At 38.3% G+C, this 21,551-nt stretch overlaps 2 protein-coding genes and 1 long non-coding RNA gene across 3 annotated transcripts; all 3 read right to left on the bottom strand.

Moving 5' to 3' along the window:
* Positions 1-5,813: 5,813 nt before the first annotated feature.
* Positions 5,814-6,773, bottom strand: LOC133716089 (protein STRICTOSIDINE SYNTHASE-LIKE 10-like). Its single transcript, XM_062142830.1, has one exon. It carries the CDS (start codon positions 6,771-6,773, stop codon positions 5,814-5,816), a length of 960 nt encoding a protein of 319 aa, XP_061998814.1.
* Positions 6,774-7,416: 643 nt separating this feature from the next.
* Positions 7,417-11,997, bottom strand: LOC133718685 (uncharacterized). The gene is made up of 9 exons (XM_062145548.1): positions 11,524-11,997; positions 10,640-11,167; positions 10,403-10,516; positions 10,231-10,299; positions 10,072-10,091; positions 9,931-9,983; positions 9,726-9,756; positions 9,550-9,631; positions 7,417-7,933 (listed from the first exon to the last, which is right to left on the bottom strand). The coding sequence occupies exons 2-9, from the start codon at positions 10,827-10,829 to the stop codon at positions 7,734-7,736; spliced, it is 759 nt and encodes a 252-aa protein (XP_062001532.1). The 5' UTR covers positions 10,830-11,167; positions 11,524-11,997; the 3' UTR covers positions 7,417-7,733.
* A 5,824-nt stretch (positions 11,998-17,821) lies between these two features.
* On the bottom strand, positions 17,822-20,225 carry LOC133714146 (uncharacterized). Its single transcript, XR_009848478.1, has 3 exons — positions 19,548-20,225; positions 19,020-19,081; positions 17,822-17,886 (listed from the first exon to the last, which is right to left on the bottom strand). It is a non-coding gene; the product is annotated as an uncharacterized LOC133714146 (long non-coding RNA).
* Positions 20,226-21,551: the final 1,326 nt, after the last annotated feature.

Genomic DNA, 21,551 nt, shown 5'->3' with positions numbered 1-21,551 from the left:
GACCCGAGTCCGCCACAGTTCGCCGCTCCTGCAAACCCGACGAACCCCGCAGCCACAAGAAACACGACGAATCCAGCACCTCCACGAGCTGCAGCACCACAAATCCATCTCAATTTCATCGAACCCGATCGACGCCGCCACAGATCGCGCCATCAATCCAAGCCTCCAACAACACGAGATTGTCCACCTCCCAGAGATCTCCTGCCAGAAACTCAAACCCGACCCTCACCTGCCAGAACACATGAGCAACCCCATTAAAGGACTACCTGAACCCTAAAATTCAGTCCCCGTCCGGCAGCAAAACCACGTGACATCGGCGAGGCCAAGGCCATCCGAGGTGCCAGGGCCACCGCCGGACGAGAAGTTTGCACCTTGGTCTTTTCCTTCTAAATCAACTATGATCCTTTTTTAGCAACTCAGACAAGGATGAGGAAATCATCCCTTCTGCAGGGCAATATTCAATAGTGGTAACCTGCTTACCCGTTAACCTGTAAAAACTTCTTTTTTTTTCAAGATTCTTAATTATATATCCAAAATAAAATTTAGAAAATCCTAAATTGAAAAGAAAAAGAAGAAGAAAAGAGGAAGAAACTTGTCCCCGTCGAGATTACTCGTCCAGTTTTTACAAAAGTCATTCAATTTTTGTCTCATGGGCCACTTTAATGCATATCTCATGGACCTTCAAAGGTTCTCTGCGAACGCCACAAAGACCCTGAAGAAGAATCTCGATCAAGGGCTTCAACATGCTGTGTTTCTATAATTCCTAGACCATGCACTCCATCCAAATCTGCTAGGGCTGATTACTCACTTGATGATACAATCAACCTCACGAAACCCAAGGGTGAGCTTTGGGTTTGGGGTTTACGCCAAGAGGAAGAATGCAAGTAGGGAAATAGAGAGAGGAGGTCTTCCTTGTTCTGGGTTCTGTTTTTATTTATTGGATTAAATACTTGTTACTCCTCGTACTTTTCCCTGAAAAACAGTTTGGTCCCTCGCTTTTTAAATTAAACTGAATAGTCCTTATTCTATCAAATTCTCATATAACAAGTCCAAAATGATCCGAAATGACTATTATGCCCCTCATTTCCTATTTTTATTATTATTTTAATTTTTTTCTCTATTTTTTTTAATTTTTCTCCCCTTTTTTTTATATTTTCTCTCTCCATCCTTCTCTCTCTCCCCTGACCTCTCGCTCCCTCTCTCTCCCTCGACCTCTCTTCTTCTTCTCTTCCTCTGCAACCACCGGAGAACACCAGCGCTGCCCTCTCCTCGGGCTCCCCCGCCGAGAAGCTCCAGAACGCCATCCGCCTCCTCGAGTCCCAGCTCCGCTCCGAGGTCCTCTCCCGCCACTCCGACCTCCTCTCCCAGCTCTCCTCCCTCCAGCAATAATTTTAGTTAACCCAACACTAAACTTCAGAATCAACCAGGCCGGCATCGAATACTATATAAATCACGATCAACGCAAATTAAGATCACCTAAAACCTAATCCAGTACTCCACACACCACAACCACTGAGCTACACTGCATTGCAAGAGTGATAAACAGGCCTAAAACCTAGACGAAATCGGCGAGAGAATCTTACCGAATCGGCCGACGACTGGTAGTAGATATACGAGACGACTGGTAGTAGATATACGAGATTCCGCCGGAGACAGCCGCGAGTGCTCCGATTGGAAAGCGGAAGCCGGGCTTAGATTGTCCGGCGGCGAACGCAGCGGTGAAGGCGGTTGGGTCAGAGAGATGAAGGCGTTGGAGCTAGGGATGGAGGGGTTGAATCAGGGGGAGGTGGCCATCAGGTTGCAGGTGTTCTCCGGTGGTTGAGCGTGCTGGAGGGAGGAGAGCTGGGAGAGGAGGTCGGAGTGGCGGGAGAGGACCTCGGAGCGGAGCTGGGACTCGAGGAGGCGGATGGCGTTCTGAAGCTTCTCGGCGGTGGAGGCGGGGGAGCCCGAGGAGAGGGCGGCGCTGGTGTTCTCCGGTGGTTGCAGAGGAAGAGAAGAAGAAGAGAGGTCGAGGGAGAGAGAGGGAGCGAGAGGTCAGGGGAGAGAGAGAAGGAGGGAGAGAAATTAAAAAAATATAAAAAAAAATAGAAAATATAAAAAAAAGGGAGAAAAATTTAAAAAAATAGAGAAAAAAATTAAAATAATAATAAAAATAGGAAATGAGGGGCATAATAGTCATTTCGGATCATTTTGGACTTGTTATATGAGAATTTGATAAAATAAGGACTATTCAGTTTAATTTAAAAGGCGAGGGACCAAACTGTTTTTCAGGGAAAAGTACGAGGAGTAACAAGTATTTAATCCTTATTTATTTATAGAAATTGTTCTGGGTTCTGTTCTACATTATCTATTTTCAGAAAGAAAAAAAAAATTATTGTGTCATTAATTACTTACTTATTTAACAATATTCTCTTCTAATTTTATGATAATTGAGGTAAAAAAAATTCAAAAATAGTAATCACGGTTGTATTTTTGGTAATGTTTGGATGTTCCAAGCCTAAGCTATGAGATTGATAAGAGAACGAATTGTGGTAAAAAGTGGTAATCAAGTTGTAATTAGTGTTAATACTACACTATTACAAGTTGGAGTACCGTTTTATTAATAAAGTTACAAATTGTGGTAATCTAGTTATTATAAGTGTTAATACTTATTACAAGTTTTCAAAACCATTTTACCAATAAAACAACAAATGTGTTGCTATACTGGTAAAACTTCATATATATAACTAATTAGTGGTGAGTCCTTTATGGTGTAATGAGGTTGTCTATTTTGTAACTACTATCCTTGAGAAGTTGTTTACTTATTTAACGACATTCTCTCTTGATTTTACTACAATTGAGGTCCAAATTAGTAACTAAGGTTGTATTTGTGGTAATTCTTCAATATTACAAGTTTAAGAACCATTTGACCAATAAGACAACGAATTGTTGGAAAAGTAGTAATCAAGCTTTTATTTATGGTAATTTTCAATATTACAAGTTTGAGAACCATTTTACCAATATGTCAACGAATTGCTATAAAAGCGGTAAAACTTTATGTATATACAATAAATGAATCGCGAGTCCTTAGTTGTGTAATAAAGTTCTCTAATTTGTAATTAATACTTTTCTTGTGTAAATCTCATCATCCATGAGATAATTACTGGTCTGACAACGCATTTTACTATAAATTACAACAATTGAGGTGTAAAGTGGTAATTATGGTCGTATTTATGATAATTACTTGAGATATGATTCAATTTACCAAAAAAACAATCACTTTACCTATGTGACAACAAATGTTTTGTCGATGTGGTAAATAATCATATTAGACCTAAAATTTCTCAAATCCTTATTTTTGTAATCCGGTTCTTCTTTGTATAACTAGAGTCATTTCTTTTGTAAATTTCATCATCGACGAGATACTTTACAACAAACCACCACATTTGACGTATTTATTGATAATTATAGTTGGAATCAAAGTAATTACTATATTTACGATCTTTATTACAAGTTTTTAAACAATTTACATATAAAATAATTATTCAGTCCTTAATATGTTATTTTTAATACACATGTCAAATTATAAGTGGATAACCTGTTGACCTGTACAACAGGTTTCACCAACTAATTTAATTTAATATATATTTATTAAAAAATTGATGTATGACAAATATCAACATACCTTAGACTTACCCCCCTTGTCCCTATAAACAGTATCAAACAGCAAAGTAGGTGCAGATGCTACAAAATTGGTTTAATTCATTTTTGATCATGAGAGGGGAGAGTTTAAATTAGGGACCTCATCCACACTTGTGGAGGGAAATATCATTGGACCAACTTGGTATCGATTGTTAAGAAATTGTGTTGAAAGTAAAGAAATGTAAAACTTCACAATTGTTTTTGGGTATATTGTAAAACTTCACACCAGGACATCACTAAAAGGTTTCTACACGAATTGTTGGTGTGTAAGAGGAATGTCTCGTATCAAAAATGTAAGATCTTTGCATATAAGCTTTTAAAGGGTGGGAAAGTATTAGATAATTGATTGTTAGTTGAAAGTTCTAATTTCAACATGCATGGTCGCAAAACAATCAACCTTACTCTCACATTGCTTAATATAAAGTCCAATTAATTTGATTGATCTCAACCCAAGTTAGTTGTATCCGAAATCATCTTGGTGGCTTAAAAGACCATTAATTAAGCCGACAACACCGTAATTTCCTGTGAATAATTGAACAGAAATCCTTGAAAGTTCAATTCCACTATAGCTAGCTACATTTCCCTGTAAGAATTAGTAGGAACTACTAATTACATTACCTATAATTAGTCTCACTTGATTGAAGTATATATGTTCTTGGAACCCTATCTATCATGTGTTTTCATGAAGCCTCTGGGACAAAAAAAGAATGAAAGCAAGTAGGATAAGGTGTAAGCAACTACAAGAGAAATGAAATGAAGTTAGAACTGCACACAGTTCCTGTTAGGTTAATATTCGAAAGGAAATATTTCAGGTTGCAAAGTCTACCAATGGAGCTTGGAATCCCAACCTCGACATCATTGAGAAAAAATCAACATTTGTGAGAGATGTTAGGTTGATTGTTGCCAAATTAAGGAAGCAGGAAGCAGTTTACGATGCAGATAATAAGAAGATAACTTCTATCTTTTTCCATCTTCCCCTGAAAATCTGATAGCAACTTACTGTTAGAATTTCATTCATCATATAAATATCTAAGAACTTCAAACTTGATATTTTGCTGAAACCAAGTAGGATCCTTCCATATAGGCTAGAATGTCGATCTTATGTGTTGGATAACAGCGGAAGCGTAAAATAAGAAAAATTAATTTTGGGTAGGGAGATATGTGCATGAATGACACACAATATGAGAGATGTACAGTCTAAAGACATGTACAGAGCTCCTAGAGAGAGATATGGAGGAGACTCTCAAAATACCTGATAAAAGAATTCACTCTATAAAACTTCTATAAAATACTCCTCTACACCTTACTCAACTAAACTAGCCTACTTCCTTTAAAAAAAAACTAGCCTACTTATATAGGCCTACACTAGATATTGCCATAAATATGACAATTATACAGACATAAGTATTAGACCGTTACAATAACTTTAAACCTTCCTAACACCCATAATTCCTTTCAAAAAAAAAAAACACCCATAACCTATGAAGCCACTTACTCTCACCATTAATATTCTCATCATAATTCTACTATTATTTTCACCATAACTCTCAACATAATTATAAATTAATTTTATTTCCTAAATTATTTTGATAGTTACAAGACTACTGACATTGACAAGCCAACTAGGTAGTAGGTACCTCTGAATTGTTTCTGTTAAAATCAAGTTCTAAGTGAAATTGGTCACAACCAGACAGAACTCGAGGATTAAGCTTCTAAATCCGATGTGGTCCGATCCAAAGCATTGATTGAAAGGTCAGCTTCATTAATATTGAGATATTTGAGAGACAATACCAATCAATCATTCGGGAAGAAATCTGCTGTCCCTAATACCCTGTGCCAAACCTGTCCCCATGCATTCATTGGTCCATAAAGATTAAGAAAATATTTTCTTAATCTTTTGTTCCATATTTTATTCTTTGTGGACCAATGAATGCATGGGGACTGGTTTGGCACAGTATTTTTGGGGACAGCAGATTTCATCCCAAATAAAGCAAAGATCGACAAAAACCCTTAAAAATAACTTCGGTATACAACTAGCTAGTCAACTATACATATTTATTCAATACATAAAAAATTAAATAATAATAATAACAATACTGGATACAAGAAACTTAGAGTTACATCATTGTAGCTCAAACAAAATTAAGAATAACCCCAACAAAGTTATTAACCACAGATCCTATCCAAAGGTTTCTATAACGCTGCTCAACATGACTCACAGGGTTGAGTCCATCTACCACGTCCAAAAAATTTCCTTGGGCGTCAAGCTTGACCGCTTTACCTTTTCGAGCACTATTTTCCGCAACCCAAAATTCTCCATTTATGTTGCGGATGATATTGTCTGGGGCTCCTTGCAGTTGGAAAAAAATATCAACAGTGTTGGCTCTAGGCCCTCGAAGCCAGTACCTCAAAATGTTCTTTGCGGTGGTTTGGGTTACTAGCACAAAATCACCTTCTTTGCTTAGTGCCACCCCATTTGCAAAAGACAAGTCATGACGCAACACAGTGACATTCTTTGTCCATGGATCATAACGCATTAACCTTCCAGTTTTATCACCTGTACTAACTGACAATTCCCAATTTCTTCTCTGGTAAATAGCACTGGTGTCTGTGAAGTACACCATTCCACTTTGGCGATCAATGTCGACACCGTTTAAGAAACGGAAAGGAACTCCTTCAGCAGATGTCGCAAGTATTTGAGCTACTCCACCATTTGGTCCTGTCTTTAGAAGTCCAAAATAGGCATCTGCGATATACAGTTCACATGTTGTGAGGTCAAATTTCAAACCAAGTGGCCTCCCGCATATCGGTTCATTGTCTTTGTTGGTTGTTAAATCACATACTCCTCTCGGCCTATTGGGGGAGGTGACTGCGAATTCTCTCCACCCAAAAGGGTATCCTAGCCACTTGAATATCCTGCCATCAGCCACACCCACGTAGGGAGCGCCATTGCAGTCGAAAGCAATGCTTTCAGGCTGTGGTACGTGGATGGGTATTTCATGATGGTTTAGGTTTGGGAGTGAAAAAGATGCTCCTTGGGATTGGTGAACAGACAAACAGAAGAAGAAGAGAATAACAAGAGCTGATTTCATCGTTGTGGCTGAAAGGTTTAAGGTGTGATAGAATTGCTCGCTGTGTTTGGAAATGAAAGATCCAATTGAGTTGCCACCTTATTTATAATGTCTGGTTAACATTTGTGTATGCTGGAAACAAAACCCAGGTTGGACTAGGAAACAAAATCAAACTAGAAAATGGAAACATTTGTGTGCTGTTTGTTCCTTGTTTTTACTTTCTTTTAAGTTTCTTTCTTTTAACTTGTAAATCCGAGTGAGTACAGGATTCCTTATCCTATCTCGATTAGGTTTCCAAAAAGAACTGGGACTCTTGTTTCTTTGGGTGCGTGGTCGGCGGTTATCCCGTCTAAATTGGGATTCGTAAACGTATTGGACAGATTTCTTTACATGCATTTTACCCAAGAAGAAATGTTGTACACTTGTACGTCTTCTCAAATAATATTATCATCATACATAATCCAAAAAGAAAATGATATATTTAGACGTCCCCGCAAAAGTTTCGATGGCACTTGCTGCTCAGCAATGCGATTCCCCCCACCTTAAACCCAGGAAGGCTCGGAAAATTTCCGAAAGCTGTACGCTCTGGGTTTATCGAGCTACAGATTTTTACCGGAGAAAATTGATCTGCAGTTCATGAATTGCACTTTTACCAACAAGACAGTGATTCAAGTAACGTACTCAATAAGAGCTTATTCAGCGAACTACTTGTACACATAGTTGAGGGCCAATGCACCCTGAATTGATACAATAAGATAATGTTCGTATAGGGTCTCTAAAGACTTTCTTCCTTTTATTTGTTTTAGAATTTCATGCTTAAAACCTAGCAGACTCATTAAATAGAATCAATTATATGTTACAGACACGCAAGAATGGTAATGATTTAGCCCTGGTAGTAAGCACATAAATGGCAATGATGCCTGTTGAAGCTAGTATCCCGAGCACGAGCTACCTTCATCAGCAGTTCACTAGAAGTGATTACTACAAATCATCAATTCTCAATCTATATAGTGAAAGTAATTCCTTGGCATCCTTCTTTTTACACACATAAATGAAGTGTGAATCTGGATCTTCCATAACAAGCTCAGCTGGAAGGGAACCGTTCTCGGTGATAGGAACAGGTTCCAAATATGACTTCCTTGAGGAACTGCAGCCTTCAGGCCTCTGGAATCCTGGTCTGGCTGTTAAAACATGGTCAAAAGTATAAGTTCCATGTTCAATCTTAAATCTATAACCACAATGAATTAACTAAAATCAAAATGTCTACAAAACAGGAACTGAACCCACATAATATAAGTTGACTATGCATGACAGAATGAAAACCTTAAGATTCCAAAACAATAATTTTATAGGTTTTACCTGGGCTCTCACTCCGCTCTTATGGCGTTATACTTTGACAGATGTTCACTATGTGTTTAGTAATTGAAATATTATATGTTTTTTTACTTTTTATATAGATTATGTTTGCTTCCTTTTCTTGCAGTTCCCTTTGGATTTTGAATTTATATAGCTGCTAACTTGAAAGACTTATGGGGCATAGAAAGGATTATGGGGATGCAGTGGCAGTGATCGATGAGTAAGACATGATGCATCATCCATTGTTAGGTATTTCGATGGTGGCTACCACAGGCATATCCAGTGACACACCCCCCATCCTCCATCTCTCTCCCCCAACCCCAACCCCGACCCTACCCTGCTCGAATAGCAGGTTCTTCCTCTTAGGTGCTTATTGACCCTCATCCTTGACCAAAGCTGGATCTCCCTTTCACACACTTGATGATATTAACCTCATCCCAGGAAAGGTTCACTCAAAAGTACTACATCTACAATCAGACATAATAGAAACAAAGAGTACTAATTTACCTTTACTTTCAGTTGACTCACATGCTATGCAGAAGTCTTTAACACCACTTGAATTCTGTTTTTGATACTAAGCGAATAAGCTAGTCAGGAGCTAGATTTTATCAATCCCTAAGAGTTAGTGAGACTTAATAAAAGCCAAGTTCCTGTGCTTTCCAAATTACACATATGCCAATGTTGGGAACTCATTCTTCTCAAAAAAAAAAAAAAAAAATGTTGGGGACTCATAATGCCAGCTTTCCCACTTTAACAGATGAAGTGTAGCGAACAATAGATTACATCACGATTTAAGGGTTTTTCATATCTAAAATACAAAAATAGCAGAAACCATATACTAGCAACATTTTCCCTCATTACTGAGAAAACCAAAAATCAACCATGGGGATGATACTATCAAGAGATATAAAAATTACAATAAGCAGAGATATAGATCTTTGTAGACAATATGACCAAGTTCCAAAATGTTATCAGTCACAGTGCTACCTACAACATACTTCTAGCAGGGATGTGATTGTTTTATGCTTCAGTATGCGTTTGAATGTATTAACCCTCAACCCAAAGCACAAGAGTAAATTGAATATCACCTTAAAGTAGGAATGGAATCAGAAAGAAAGTTGACATGTTGCATGGTTGGTTCTTTAAATATTTGAAAAGTCAAAGAATACCTCCTAATGCACTATACATTTAATAGTGACTTGACTAAACTTCAGCAATCTTTACTTCGTACAGATAGAAACAAACAAAATATAAACAGTTGCTACCAAAAGAAGAAAACAATGTGAGATGCAATAACTGAATTCACCATAAATTAGTATATATAATTGAATCACAATATGGAAACAATACCACTTATAGAAATTTGAACAAATAAAACTAAACATATTTGAGCAGCTAGAAAAAGAGGAATTGAAATGACAGGACATACAATTCCACTTACGTTGGATATACAGAACAGTATTCCAGTCGTACACTGGCCGGCTCAAATGAGGCATTCTAACTTTAGGATCGCCATAAGTTATCTGTTATAGGAAATTTTTAAGAACAGATTATGTACTTTCAATTTCCAATATAAGAAAGAAAAATGCAAAATATAAATCTTGGAAGTTTATTTACCAAAATATAGACCCCTCCAGGTTTAAGAAGCCTGCAAGCACATACAACTACGATTAGTCAAGGAATATAACTAAAGAACAAGTGAATCATTTTTTTTTTTTTTTTGAGGAAGAAACAAGTGAATCATTTAGAAAAAGAGAAGTAGGAAATGAAGCCCTAGTATAAACAACTGGAACTAGATGTTTGAGTCTTAAGAGTCTACAACCTACTCACTTCCCCTAGCATTCGGGCAGCACTAATCGGAGCATCACTGCCACACTAGAAACATAAGGAGAAACGATATAATTAGAGCGTGCTCAGCAATGGCCAGGAGGAATCATAAGAAACATGTAAACATGCATCATACCATCAATGAATCAAGAGTTCCTGTATCAAGGTTTCGACAGATCGCCGGTGCAATAAGTGGTGACAGCAACAATATATTATCAAGGCACAGAAGACAACATTAGTATACGATACCGCGTATTTTTCAAAATCAACCACAACAAATAAACAGACTCTGTACCTTTATCAATAATACCGTCAAAGGATTCATCTGGGAAGAAGCTCATATCCCTCACATCCATTTGCTTGTCTATTAAGGAATCAAAAACAAAACAAAAAAAAATGCCAAGTTACTATAGACAATACAATATAGAACTGTAGTGGGTAGAGATTCCAACGAGGAGTTTGGTTACATTTCAACTGAGGGATGTGCTTGTTTCTGGTCTTCATGAGGTTGATAGCCACTGATGAGATGTCAATGTTCATTATGTCTTCATATCCATCTTTCGCCATGTCCTCGGACATAACTAACAACATGAAGAATTCAATCCATCACATTCGATTCGATTCCTAGTATTGACAAAAGTCCTAGGATTTGAACTACCCAATAGAGCAGAAAATAAGCAGAATAAGAGGAAGAGGGAAATTACCGGCATTGCCGGAGCCGACGACGAGAACAGGAGAGGAGGTGAGGGGAATGAAGTTGCGGATGAAAGGGCGGAGAGCAGAGTAGCGCTGGTACCAGTCGAATAAGGAGTCACCTTCTTGGACGTACCGGGCGTCCCAGTATTGGGCGTCTCCGTAATCGTACGTGTTGCAGGTCGACACGTCCCTCATCATCTTTTCTGCCGCTGATTCACTCCGGCGGTGGTGGGTACGGACTGACTTACGGTGGGTGGTGGTGGTCGGTGAATACTAGTGAACCGAAACAGTGATAAACAAACTTCGAAGGGTTTTAAGTTGAGAGAGTAGACGGGCTTCAGCTTGGGCTTAATTAAACAATAATGATGGGCTTTTTTAAGGTCACTGACTAATATTTGCCCAACTTGACCCAGCTAATTATCTATGAATGTGACAGGTCACTACTGGAGCAATCACGGCAAGTGGTTCAGCGGATGCAATAGCTCCTCTCACGGGAACGATTATGATATGGAACCCTCATGTCCTGTGTTCGAACACTGACCAATATATTATTTAATTTTGTCTTTTCTCTTTTGACACACACAGACAAACACACACATTTCAATAGGACAAAAGACAAATGAGAGAAACAGTGTAGGATACACAGTTTCAATTTTTTTTTTTTTTTTTATCATATACATTTTTAAATTTTGATAATTGTGGGAATGTCGGAAATTCAGATTTAAGAAAATGTCAAAAATAAATTTTGAGTGATGATTTGAACACTGATAAATATCGATAACTATCAAAAATTCATAATCTAATTTCGAACATACTTTAAATATGGCTTAAAAGGTGAAATGTCAAAAATATCAACACTACTGTTTAAAAAAAATTGAAACCTGACACTTACTTGCCATAATTATGTTGGTAGGCATGTCATGGATATCTGGATATACAACTGTACTGGATTTTATTTCGTGATCGAGCTGAATTATGAATTATGATACCCTAAAAGTAAGCGCGCAATTTAACCCTGCATGTAGTTGTTAGTATAGAATAAGTAGGGATCGTTCTAACCGGGGATTGAGGGTACACCTGTAATTGCAAAAAACAATTAATTAATTAGTAAAAATAAAAAGTATTATTTACAAAAAGAATATATACAAATAACGAAATAAAAGGGGGGTTTAAGAATTATAAAATCAAAAGTTAAATCAAATAAAGAAAACGTAAAAACATATATACAAGGGTGGAACGCAAGGAACAAAGATCAAAACCAATTCCATGTAATCAAATTCGATTCAAACCCTATAATTGTTCATCTAAGTCGTGAGAAAGGAGTTGATCATGTGAAACATTCGAAAGCAAATGATTTCCCATATTTTACTTTTCAATGCTAATTAACCTAAGTGAAAGCACCTAGATTAATCCTATCAAACATGCAATCAAACCCTAGAAAGCTAGTCAATCATGTCATGTTTAATGCATTACACATAAAGAAAGGCTATCAACTCAAGTGTACAACTTAGTATGGAAAAGTCCACCTAATTGCAATCCTCGTTAATTAAATTCGATCTTTGCTCAAAACCTTTACTACTTTGATTCAAGTTTACATAAAACGAAAAGTCGATTTCATGTTCTTAAACCTAGCACCAATTATATCGAAACCCTAAGTGTTTGCAACCACATAAGATTAAAATACAAAAGTTATCTATAAAGCAAATTTAATTAAACAAACTCACATAAGCAACTTCGAATCACAATTATAGAATTAAAAAACTTTATTTAAACATAGAAATTGGGCTTAAACTTCGCCCTAAACGTTAGGTTAACTAGAAACAAGTTCATACGAAATCAAACAAGGAAACCAAAAAGGTTACAAGTAAAAGGAACGAATTACACCGTGAGTGGAGATGGAGATGGAGAGCTAGATGGTTGGATCTTGAATCTTGGAAGCAAGCCTTCAAGGTGGATGATGGAGGATGTGATCTTCACGGCTCCTTCTTCTTCTTCCTCTCCTTGCTTGAAAACGCAGAACTTTGCAACTAGAGAATGGAGAGAGAGAGAGAGCTTATGACGTTGTGGAGGATTTTCTGAATGAAAGGTGTTGTGGTGTTGTTGTTGTGTTGTGAGGTGTGTTGAATTGTGTAGAGAATGCTCCTATTTATAGGAGGATGGCAACTTAGTCTTCAAGATTGATCCACACAGCTTCAGCCAATCAAATAATGCCACGTCAGCTCTGCTTTGTCATCCAACCAATCAAAAAGCTCCAAAATCAATCCCTAATATATTGTTGCTGATTTTCCCAAGATTTTATCTGATTTTTCTCTTAATTTTCGGCCAAAATAATCTTGAGTGAAAATAGGAATGAATCAGGACTTGTTTTGGACCTTTTCTCCCTTAAATCTCTCCATGGCTTTATCCTTAACATCCTCCCCTTGATTTTCTCTTGATTTCCACATTAAAATTGCAGATTTTATTCTCTAATTTCAGCCAACATATCTTGAGGGAATTAAGGAACGAATCTGGACTTGTTTTGAGCATTTTCTTGTTGCACAATCCCTTGAAACTCTCCCTTGATTTTCTCAACGTAATCTCCTTGATTTCCCATGCAAAAATCAGATTTAATTTCCCATAATATCTCCCATAATATCTTCAAGTCATGTGGTCTCCTAATGCCTTCAGGTTTCCTAGCCTCATCAGGATTCCTAGTCGGACCAGGAAAACTCCATTTCTTCATTTCAGCTCATTTCTGCATCCCTTCTGCCTTTAAGCTCATTTCTTCTCCATTTATTCAATGTACCTAGAAATTAGAAACTAAATTAAAATTGATTAAGTAAAGGAAATAACTAAGCAAAATATAGGGAAATAACTATTAAAACATCGCATTAAAATGCTCCTATCAAATTACCGAAAAGAGGGTTAAAAAAAATATAAAAAAAGGTCACTGCTGGAGTAGATGCAAACCCTTCTCCCATTCTGGAAGGGGAATTGGAGAGATTCACTTTACATCTTCCAACTGTTTTAAGTTGACTAAACGGGAATTGAGTAGCTATTGACCGATGTAATAGATCGAGAAGCAAATTCAGTTTTAAATGTACAATAATGCATTAATTGCATGTAAAATACGGAATTCAGATCATAAATTAACAGAACAATGAAGTTATTTCAATACTTATTATTCAAGATGAAGTAAATAGAGAATTCAACAACAACTATGGCCACGGAATGCAATCAAAATCACTTTTATCGTAGTTAAAACCACAGACCTCAATGGGCCTTATCTTCACCAAATAAATTCCTGATCTACAAAACTTTTTTAATACTGGACTCTTTTGGTTGCATGCAAGAAAGCTGTGAAATATACCATTCCATTCGACATCGCAGTCCAATCTGGTATTCTTCGGAAAAATGTTTTGTGAAAAAACAAATTCATAGTGAGATCCATGGGGAATCACTAGACCACCAAAGTCGTGCTTCTCTGTTTTACAATGAATGTTGAGATTGGTAGCTCCACTCGTTGCAACCACATCATTAGTGATGTTAACATTCACTTGTGAATTAGTAGCAGCATCACATATAGTTAGGAACAGTGCAAGCATGATTGACAGTAATACATTTCTTGCAAACCAACCCATGATTGTTTTTAGGACGATTGAGGGCATGTATAGTAGAATCCTTACCATTTTCTCACATTTTATAGTTCATAATTGGAAAAAATTTAAGAACTGTACACGACATATGGGCCATTTCGAAGTTCAGTACATCAAGTTTTAAAGAATTAATATCGGTACATGAAGTTGCAATTCCGACCCAAAATACGTGTATGCCGTTACTCTTTCTGTTATTTAGGGTGCTTTCCGTCAAACTTTGAGGGGCAAATCTATAAAGAAAATGTAAAAACATATAAACAAGGGTGGAACACAAGGAACAGAGATCAAAACCACATCCATATGCAAGAAATCCATTTACAATTCCTATAGTTGATTTTCTATGTCATAAGAAAGAAGTTGACCATGTGAAACGTTAATAAACAAACGATTTCCCATATTTTACTTTCCTTGAATAATTGATCTAAGTGAAAGCACCAAAATCAATCCTATTGAACATGCAATCATAGTCTAGAAAGCTAGCTACTCAAGAACACATTCAATGCATGAAGAACAAAGAAAGGATGTCAACCAAAGTGCACAACCTAGTATGAAAAAGTTCATCTATTTGCAATCCTCCTGAATTGATTTCGACTTTCGTCTAAAGCCTTTACTACTTATGAAATAGGTTCACAAAACTATTAGGTGAATTGTTTACCTAAATCTAGCTCCAATTACATGCATATATCCTAAGTTGGCCACCAAAGAACATAAACATATAAAAGTTTTCTGTAATCCAAAATCAATTAAGTAATCTCATATAAGCAACATAGAAACCCACATATAGAAATCACAACATTGTTTCAAAACATATAAACGGGCTTTAAACTTTGCCCTTAACGTCATGTTAACTAGAATTCATAACTCTACTAATCAAACAAAGGAAAACAAAGTATGAAATACACCGTGAAAGATGAATGACAAAGCCTTGAGACGAAGAACTTGAAGATCCTTGAAAGCAAGCAATCTTCTAGGGACGATACGCAGGGTGGATGGCAGCTAGGATCTTGATGTATTGCATGACTTCTTCTCCTCCTTGGTTGAGACACAGAGCTAGAAGACTAGAGAATGGAGAGAATTTTTGGTGTGTAGAATTATGGGAGAAGTGGTGTCAATGATGCTCCTATTTATAGGAGGATGGCAACTTGGTCTCCAAGCCTTTAAGATTGATCCACATAGCATTAGCCAATCAGATAATTCCACATCATCCTTCCTATGTCATTCAACCAATAAGAAGCCTTTAAATTAGCACTTTGATTCTAGGGAGATTATTTTTGCATTAATTACATGATTATTTTCTGATTTATCTCCTTAATTTCAGCCAAGGATGGAGTGTAGAGCTCAAGGAATGTATCTGGACCTGTTTTCAACCTTCCTGAATATTGTAAATCCCTTAAAACTCTCCATGATAACTTCAAAAACGTCACTTTCTTGAATCTTCTTTTATTTTCACTGAAAATCATGTATTTATGCCCAAAAATTACTCCTTTTACCTCCAAGAGCCCTATAATATCTAGGGTTCTTCATTTTGCCGAAAATTCCCAAGTATTCTAGAAGAATCTTGAGTTTTGAGTCATCTTGAAGCCACATGGTCTCTTAGTGCTCTCAGGTTTCCTAGCCTCATCAGGATTCCTACTTTGACTGGGATTCCTAATCGGACCAGGAATACTCCATTTCTTCATTTAAGCTCATTTCTGCATCCCTTGTGCCTTGCCTTTGTCATCTCCAACGTCTCACATCCTTCTCATGTGTCTTTAAGCTCATTTCCATGTCATTTTCTCCGATGGACCTAAAAAATAGAAACTAAATTAAAATTTATTTATTTAAGGAAATAACTAAGTAAAATATGAGGAAATAACTATTAAAACATCACATTAAAATGCTCCTATCATCTCTCTCTCTCTCTCCCTCTCCCCAAATGAGTACACAATACTCCATTACATATTCTCAATCTACCCGAGCTTGGACTCCTCCTTGGCAAGCTGGGTCTGTTGCGGTTGTCGTCGCCGCCGCCGAAGAGATTGGCGGCTTCGAAGAGGAGGTCATCGAGGGTTTGGGAGAGGAAGGAGTTGTTGTTGGTGGTGGTTGGGGGTCGGATTTGAAGGCGACCCATGAGGATTTGGAGCATCAGGTTGTCGAAGTTGGTGGTGCTGCTAAAGGAGCTTATGATCTAGAAATATGGGAAGAGCAAGCTTCTTAAGGTGTGGTCGTTGAGAGAGAGAGAGAGAGAGAGTACAAACCCATCAAAACCGAAAATGTAGAATTAAGGTTGAAGTTGATTACATGTCTCTAATAACCTTTCCTCCCAACCACTTTTACCTCACCGGTGGCCAAAACCCATTTCTTAAAACCCCAAATTCCGCAATACCTTCTTCATGTTAGTCTTCTTTGTTTTCACCAACAATGGCTCTCCAACTGAGACCCAAACACGTACCTCACCCTACTAAACTCATTTCTCCTCCGCTTCTTCTCCATACACCCATCTAACTTTTCAACAAACCCATCAGACCCAAGTCTCCAATCTCACAATTCCACCATCTCTTCCCATTTCCCGATCATCACTCTTTGGAATTGGGACATAACTTGATCGGGGATCCAGCTCTTAGAGCAATTGCTTCGTCTTCGATTACGATTTCGAAGTTGAAGAGATGTTGCAACGTTACTGATCGTGGATTGAGTTGTTTGGCAACTGGGTCTACCTTGAAAACGCTCAACAAATTGGTACTGAAGATGTATGGTAAGATCACTGATGATGGGATGAAGCTTTTGAAGAAAATGTGTAGCTTGAAGTAGCTCAGAGAGAGAGAGGGGAAAATCCAAAATCACCCTTTGAAAATTGAATAATTGCATAGAGTTAACGGTGTTATTGACGTCATGTACTAAAAGTGTGTCGGAATTGTAACTTCATGTACCAATATTAGTTCTTTGAAACCTAATGTATTGAACTTCGGAATGGCCTATATGTCGTGTATGGTTCTTAAAATTTTTCCTTCATAATTTGGCTCACATTTAAATGTGTTGAATTTCACTTTTAGCAAAGTTAGATTTCCATATTAAATAGGGTCCTTGACCAAAAGCACCAAAATGAGCCAAAATTATCCCACTTACCCCAGCAACAAATTTTTATTCCCACTTACCCAATTTAAAATAAATTGACTTTTCTACCCTCCACCTAATTAACAAACTACATCATTATCCTCGCTCCTCATTCTGCAGATCTCTCTCTCTCTCCTCTCTCTCTCTCTCCCTTCCAAAATCTGGTTCCGGACTGACAGGACCCGCCCCGAACTTCACCTTGAAATATGGAGTGGCCCTGCGGGGCCCACCTTAGAAGAAATTCTACCAAAAATTTGGCGGAACTCCCTCTAAAAGTGGACTACCCAAAACCTGTAGAAAGACACTTACACTTCTAAAATAATCCACCCTTATTATCTTCTGGAGCCACCCTGCTCCCTGCATCACAACATCTCTCATTTCACAGTATAATTCTGAACTTAATAATGTACAGACGTACAAGATGATAAAATATAAGATAAAGGACCGATACTTTTGTAATGCGGAAGCTATGACAGCTATGCGTCAACCCCATGTACGCTCGACCTCAAGCTAAACTGGCCTGCAAACTGGGCATTTGAAACCGAAGGGCCCAGGGGAAAACATTTAAAAACCGTTAGAGTGAGTGGACGAAAAATAAGTAATTTCGAATGAATAAGTAAAACTTAATGCTTTCCCAAGTTATTCTCTAAAATCTCGCATGCAGTAACAATCTTGAAAAATACTTTTAATCATCATCTTTACTGCAATCTTAATCGCGTAGAAATAAAATATCTTGAAATCTCTTAAAATCTCATCCTCAATCCTTATAAAAACATCCTTTTCAAGAGGCTTGCTTGATAACTCGAAAGGACTGCTGTCTAGTCATCTCATGCCATCTGGGAGGGACTGCCACCCAGATGACGCATCGGAAGGGACTGCCAACCGGAATAGGAGGCGGTGGATAGAAGGGACTGCCAACTAACCATCTCATGCCATTTGGGAGGGACTGCCACCCAAATGACGCATCGGAAGGGACTGCCAACCAGAATATAGTCTGGAAGGGACTGCCAACCAGATTATTACCTAGAAGGGACTGCCAACTAGGTAATATGCGCATGCGCCGTAAATAGCCTCCTCAATAAACTGGAAACAACCTCTTTCAGTTACTTGCTTTCGGAAAGAAACTCGCTGTTACTTCAATAAAACATTAATAATCCACTGAAAGCATAACTCAGGATTATCCCGCTAACTCAAACCTCAATATCTCAATAAGTCTTTGAAAGCATAAATCAAATACTCTGTAAATCAACAAATGCTTTCGGAAAGAAATCTCAATCTAACTTCAAGGCTGAAAAGCTCAAAACTCAATAAATCTCGATAATTCAACCATGCTCAAATATTTGCTAAATCATTCGTACTCGTATATCATCGTATCAACTGATATTCGAAATCAATAATTCTCATAATATTTTCTTAATCAATCACTTCCCGAAAATCGTTTCCCAACTCAATAACCCATAAATAAATAGCTTGAAAATCTATTGAAAGCCCTTGGGAAGGAAATCCACTAAAAATCTCGTAACTCATAGAGCGTAATAAATCTCAAGAAAACAAGCTCATAAAATCATAATACTCAATCATTCAAATGATAAATTAAACCTCAATCGGAAAATAATAATATACTGCATGCACATTTAATTTAAAATAAATGTCCACTCACAGTACTATTTAGGCGACCACGCTACCGGTTTCCTACGTCGAGCAGTAGCTCGGCACATCGCCCTGTATACAATTATAATTCATGAATAACAATCCGGAATTTAAATACGATTCCAATGTTCTATTCTCAAAAATCAACATTTTCAATTCTTCTCCAATTTAATCCAAACTTCACCATTAACACCAATTCCTCGATTTACATATTCCACAACGAAAACGAGGGAAATCCGACAGCCGGATTTCCCACAATTCAATCACAAAACTCCAAACTTCGGAAAATCACAAACAATTCCAAATTCCTCCAAAATTCACCAAACTTCACATACAAGCTCTACAACATTTATAGGATTTAATGGGCTAAAAACTAGAATCAAAACACTGCCCTACACGCTGCAGCCGCCGCCCACAGTGGGGGCGCCGCCGCTACCGCCACCAACTCTGATGGCCACCAAACTTTGGTAGCAGCACCTACTCAACAGACCCAACAACTTTCTCAACTGAGACAAAGTCAGAAAATGAGTAGAAGTACCTCAACAATTAAGGAGAATGTTGAACCCGACCGGTGAATAGTAACCCAGAAATTCATCTCTTCGATTCTTCCTCCACGCTGCAAATCGTGGCTTAAGGCTAGGGGCAAAATGATCCTTGGCAAAAACCGAACCTTCGACACCGGTTTGGTGGCCGGAGACGGCCGGAATCGGAAGAAAACGCCGGAAATGCCGAACTGCTACAGTAATCTTCTTCGCTTTGATTCGTCGTCTATGGTGAATGATAAGGTGCAAGGCATATATGGATAGAAACCTTGTTTCAAGACGAAGAGATGGACACCAATTTCATGGCCATAGGTGGCCGGACGAGGCGGTGGTAACGCCGGGAGGTTACATCGGCGAGAGAGGAAGAAAGCTGGAAATTTTTGGGGCTTTCCCGAAATGGAAAGTCCAAATTTCTATTTATAGACATAAATTCCAAAAAATTACAAAACTGCCACTAAAATAAAACCCTTATAACTTCTTCGTTACAACTCCGATTTTTACGTACCACATATGCACGCGCTCGGTTTAACGTCCTCTACAACTTTCATGAAGGAAATTTTCTCAAATTTTGACCCGAACAAAAAGTCAACTTTTAGGGCCACTAAAAGTATCGAAACAAAGTAAAAAGTGAGAGTAAGTGTCGTTTACCGTCCGAATGACTAGTAAACGGGTAAATTGAGATACGGGACGTTACACGGACTCTGACGTCCAGCATCAAAGTTCGAAGTGGCCCGGCCAACTGGGAACCGTAGGGCAGTCTCAACATTGGTGGCGGCGCCGGGCAGCAGGTCTCGGTTTCGTTCGTGAACTCTTTCCGAGTCACTGCCGTCGCCGACCACCTGCTCGTCCTTGTCCAGTCTACGGTTGTGCGCCAAGTTTCTGCTGCTAGTTCAGAGCTTGATCGATAGGATTTCGGAGAGCCTGCGGGGGAGTTTCAATTTGGAGAGCATAGAGAAGGAGAAAGCGAAAAGTGATGGTTTCGAAGAGCGGGCGGAGCTACTGGATGATTCAAGAAAGGAGTTGAGAGATGGCGGTGGTGAATTGGAGAGCTGTGTTAGAGTTTTGGATAGAGTATTGGAATTGGACTGGAACCGGCGGTGGGAGCGGTCTTCTGGAGTGCGGGAGGCGAACTCACTTCCACTCCCGGTCTGCAACCGGCGAAGAAGAAGACGTGGGTGCCAATTTTTTTTTTTTTTGGTTAACTTTGGGCAGACGCAGGCCTCAACTGTAAACTTGGGTTCAACTCCGACTACCGGGTTCGAGTTCGACTGCAACTGGAAAGGAGAAGAGGACATGGGTGCTCAAATCAGATTTTTTTTTTTTTTTTTTTTTTTAAGTAATGGGACAGAAGGAAAGAAAAAAAATTTTTTGAATGTCTATTGGGGGGCAATAGACGTTTTTAAATTGATATAATCTCTTTATTTTTTTCTTTAATCAAAGTTTTATTTGTCTAATTTTATAAAGATTAGTTCCCATTCAGGCTACCGAAAGTTCTATTAGGGGGCAATAGACGTCTATTGTGGGGCAATAAACCTTTCCGGCGACCTATGAAATCTCCGACGACCTCTTTGAGGACCTCCGACGAGTTTTTCAGAAAAGTCCGGTGGGCGGCAGCCGGCGACATGTGATCGGATTCCGGCGAAAGTTGACCGGAATCCGGCGATCGGTGACCGGAATCCGGGGCCGGTGACGGGGCTTTGGCGAAGTCTCCTATGGTTTCTCTCTCTCACTCTCTCTCTCTCTAAGTAACAATGGGATGAGGGTAAAATAGTTTTAAAAAAAAAAAAATTATGGTTTATTAGGGAAGACTTCCTTAGAGTGTTTAGACCGAAATCCGGCGATCGGTGACCGGAATCCGGGGCTGGTGACGGGGCTCTGGCGAAGTCTCCTATGGTTTCTCTCTCTTCCATTTTCTCTCTCTCTCTCTCTCTCTCTCTCTCTCTCTAAGTAACAATGTGATGAGAGTAAAATAGTTTAAAAAAAAAAAATTATGGTTTATT

Source organism: Rosa rugosa, chromosome 6, assembly GCF_958449725.1.
Source record: "Rosa rugosa chromosome 6, drRosRugo1.1, whole genome shotgun sequence".
Classification (NCBI taxonomy): Eukaryota; Viridiplantae; Streptophyta; class Magnoliopsida; order Rosales; family Rosaceae; genus Rosa; species Rosa rugosa.
Note: the sequence above shows the minus strand (reverse complement) of the source record. Positions and strands in the feature narration are given on the sequence as shown.

Excerpts from the sequence above, each read along its gene's own strand:
- LOC133716089 (XM_062142830.1), bottom strand. The coding sequence starts at position 6,773 with ATGAAATCAGCTCTTGTTATTCTCTTCTTCTTCTGTTTGTCTGTTCAC.
- LOC133718685 (XM_062145548.1), bottom strand. The coding sequence starts at position 10,829 with ATGATGAGGGACGTGTCGACCTGCAACACGTACGATTACGGAGACGCC. Across the intron at positions 9,984-10,071 it reads GAACTCTTGATTCATTGATG|TGTGGCAGTGATGCTCCGAT; the intron begins GTATGATGCATG and ends TTATGTTTCTAG. Across the intron at positions 9,757-9,930 it reads ATGCTAGGGGAAGTGAGTAG|GCTTCTTAAACCTGGAGGGG; the intron begins GTTGTAGACTCT and ends ATGTGCTTGCAG.